The sequence below is a fragment of the Ixodes scapularis genome, unplaced genomic scaffold (assembly GCF_016920785.2).
Source record: "Ixodes scapularis isolate PalLabHiFi unplaced genomic scaffold, ASM1692078v2 PGA_scaffold7__128_contigs__length_106722199, whole genome shotgun sequence".
NCBI lineage: Eukaryota > Metazoa > Arthropoda > Arachnida > Ixodida > Ixodidae > Ixodes > Ixodes scapularis.
The window spans coordinates 93,613,733-93,616,961 of record NW_024609882.1 but is presented as its reverse complement, the minus strand read 5'-3'; the positions used below and the strand labels follow the sequence as shown (position 1 = coordinate 93,616,961).

The 3,229-nt window shown below is 46.8% G+C and overlaps 1 protein-coding gene across 1 annotated transcript; it reads right to left on the bottom strand.

Moving 5' to 3' along the window:
- Positions 1-1,359: 1,359 nt before the first annotated feature.
- On the bottom strand, positions 1,360-2,075 carry LOC115311441 (P2X purinoceptor 7-like). The gene is made up of 2 exons (XM_029970109.2): positions 1,882-2,075; positions 1,360-1,525 (listed from the first exon to the last, which is right to left on the bottom strand). The coding sequence occupies exons 1-2, from the start codon at positions 2,073-2,075 to the stop codon at positions 1,360-1,362; spliced, it is 360 nt and encodes a 119-aa protein (XP_029825969.2).
- Positions 2,076-3,229: the final 1,154 nt, after the last annotated feature.

The following is a 3,229-nucleotide window of genomic DNA, read 5'->3' as shown; positions in this document are numbered from 1 at the left end:
TCGGGACTGGTGCCCGTCACTGCGGTGGCGTTCTTGGTGTCCTCCAACGACATCTTCCGGTTGTAATCCAGGGACATGTCCTTCGGTAGTGCTCGCAGTAGGAGCGAGTAGAGCATGGCGCAGTAGGATTCCTCGCCCACACCCAGTGCTCCAAGTCCCCAGATGTGCGCCTGAAGACTGTCGTACAAACGACGCAGGGTTCGGGCATTGCCCTGTAGTGGTACCTTCTGGATGTCCATCAGACTTTCCATGTGGTTGTGTACCAGAGTCTCTTGCTTGCCGAACCGCTGCTGTTGAAGGTCGATCGCGTCCGCATAGCATTGAGCGGTTGGCTGTAGTTTCGGATGGCAGCTGATCCATCTCCGGTAAGCGCTGATCTCAGGTAATTGAACTTTTTCGGTGGAGTCAGTTCCGGATTCTCGTGGATTGTGGTTTCACTCCCAGAATGCTTGCCAATTCTTCCGGTTGCCGTTGAACTTGATAAATTCTAATTTTGGAAGCTTGACTTTCTACGGCTGTTGCTCTCCAATCGTTCGAGGGACCACTTGCTCGTTGGCTGTTCTCCACGCCCTTCGCCTTCTTTCTGAGCTTCGTGAGGCATGTGACAATCTTGTCAGTATAATCTATGATTTGCGTGAACTCCATTTTCACGTCTCTTTCGGTAATCAAAGGCTCGATCGCGGCATCTACGTGGCCGAGTTGATCCCGAGAGAGGCTTATGCACTCAATCAAAATCTCTAGGTCATCGATGACTGCTGGAGTCAGCTGAAATAATTCTTTTGCCTCGCTGAGGAGTTTAGTTACTTGTGTTTGCAGAGTCTTCCGTTTCTTCTTGAGGTTGTCCATGATCTTTCAGTCTTGTCTCGATGGAACGTTGCTTCTGTCGTTCGATAGGTATTGCTTCGGTCTACCAGATTCCCTTCGTCGAATCGTTACGTAGCGGGTTTCCGCACAAAATGCATGAACTTCTGGTGGTCATTGTTGGTTACGTTGATGCAAACATTTATTTACACTATGCACAAGCAACAAAGCAGTTCGATCTGACGTGTCAATCTCATGTGTTCCGAGCACAAGCCCTGGGCCATGCTCTCCCAGGCCACTAGCTCCTTGCCATGAGCTCCTTTTCAAAACGTCTCTGGCCCATTTCCTCGTCTCCAGTCTGTGATCGTTGTTACACATTGTTTGTAAAGTAAAAAATTGGTTAGTTTGCAATAAACAGTGAGTTTCTTATATGTCAAATATTGATCTCTTCATTCTAACATTAATTATGTACTGCTCGTGCAAGCTGTTGCTCCCAAGTGCTTGGTAGGAAAAGATACATATTTAGGAGGTTTGAAGGTAGATAGCATGCAAACTTACTCAGCACTTTGACTGCTTGAAGCCCGTGTAGTCTGCAGGGTTCGGGGCGGGGAACTCTTTGCGGACCCTGGTCACCACGCAGCTGGGCAAGGTGACCCGGTTCTCCTTTCCGAGCCTTCCGTGTATCCACCAAACAAATTGGCAGTATGCCGTGTACCTGTACTTACTGCAATGATAACATAATAAAGTTATTTAGTTACACTGCCAGGTATCCACGTGGAACTAGAAGGCATTCATTGTTTTTAGTTCGATGGCCAGCAGCAAGACGCCACAAGCTGTAGTTTCATTAAAACATGCATATTCGAGCGAGCAAGCATGTAATGAATGGTTTGCTTCTAAATTTTGGGTATGTTTTTCAGGCCACCAATAAAAACCTGCCTGTGTCGGAAACTTCAATTGCCAACATTGAGGCACTACCCTCTGGTTCATCTAATGCAAATCTCGCTTTGCATCCTCCCTTTATTTACAAAGCGGTGCACATGATAGTAAAAAAGTATAGCAATTTAGTTTCACTGTACATACGCATTTATCTCCTTTATGTTTCTTGTGCTGAGAGGCCGGCAGACTCTCAGCTTCCTGTACTCTAGGTCCAGGATATCCCTGTCCAGGCAGTACAGCTCGAAGAGCCTGTGTGCCGTGATGCAGGGAAGGCTCCCAGCCTTCTCTTTGACCTTGCACTGCTCCTTGCAGCACACACTTTCCACTGGTGTGGACATGGTGCCACACCGGGATTCGCAGCAGCACCTGTTTCCCAAAGGTAGAAACATGAATTAGTGCATATGTCAACATTTCTGTAATGCTGTGTGGGCACTGGTGTGGCTACACACTTTGCCTCTTTCTTTTCTCAATCCAATTGTGTCACCCAAACATTGCTCAAGCCTCAAATGCCTTTTGGGAGTATCCACAACCACGATGCAGTCACTATACAGCAGCTACATTTTTGCGTATAATAATATAGTAATACTTTATTCATTATCCGGAATCTTTGACCCAGGCATAGAGGGCCGCAAAAAAGCAGTGCTGCCCATGCCACAAAGGCCTGAGTGCCCAACCTGGGGCCCAGCATTGCGCAAACACGTGCATAATAAAAAAAAAAAAACAACAAAAAAAAACGTACAGCGCGCACTGAGTACTTCGACGGTGTATCGGCACTACGTGCAGGTTCAAGCCCGCACGCAGCTGATGCATCTTCAATTTCTAACGCGCCTTCGCGGGACAGGTGCACGGGTAGCCCCTGCCTTAGCACTGACAGTTTCTAGCAAAAGGAGGCGCATCTTTCTGTAGACCAAACGATGGAGCCGATAAGTTCAGGTTGGAGCTTACTCGCCGCCGCTCGGCGATACCAAGAGCATGTCAGTCACTAGTACACCTGATAACATAATACAGGGTGTCACAAAAGAAAATTTACACGGTCTTTTTTACCGCAAAAATAAACTAGGCATCGCCGAACGCTCATTCTCCGCCCAAAGGTAGAGCTAGAGGTCACAACCAGATCCCAGAGTTTCAGCCCAATCCGATAAATTAATCAAAAGTTATAAGTGATTTTCTGAAAATTTCAATGGGAAAATGGCGGCCGACTGAATTTTCCAACACATGGGGCTCTATGGCACCAGAAACCGAAAACGGGCGAAAATGGGCTCCATTTTCCCATTGAAATTTTCAGAAAATCACTTATAACTTTTGATTAAGTTGTCGGATTGGGCTGAAACTTTGGCATCTGGTTGTGACCTCTAGCTCTACCTTTGGGCGAAGAATGAGCGTTCGGCAATGCCCAGTTTATTTTTGCGGTAAAAAAGACCGTGTAAATTTTCTTTTGTGACACCCTGTATATAAAACCCCATTTATCATCGGTTCTTCGAGGCTACAAGTC

What these genes read in the sequence shown, in the direction of transcription:
- LOC115311441 (XM_029970109.2), bottom strand. Translation starts at nt 2,075, where the DNA reads ATGTCCACACCAGTGGAAAGTGTGTGCTGCAAGGAGCAGTGCAAGGTC. An exon ending in AACATAAAGGAGATAAATGC is followed by an intron (nt 1,526 to 1,881) that starts GTATGTACAGTG and finishes TTATCATTGCAG; the next exon opens with TAAGTACAGGTACACGGCAT.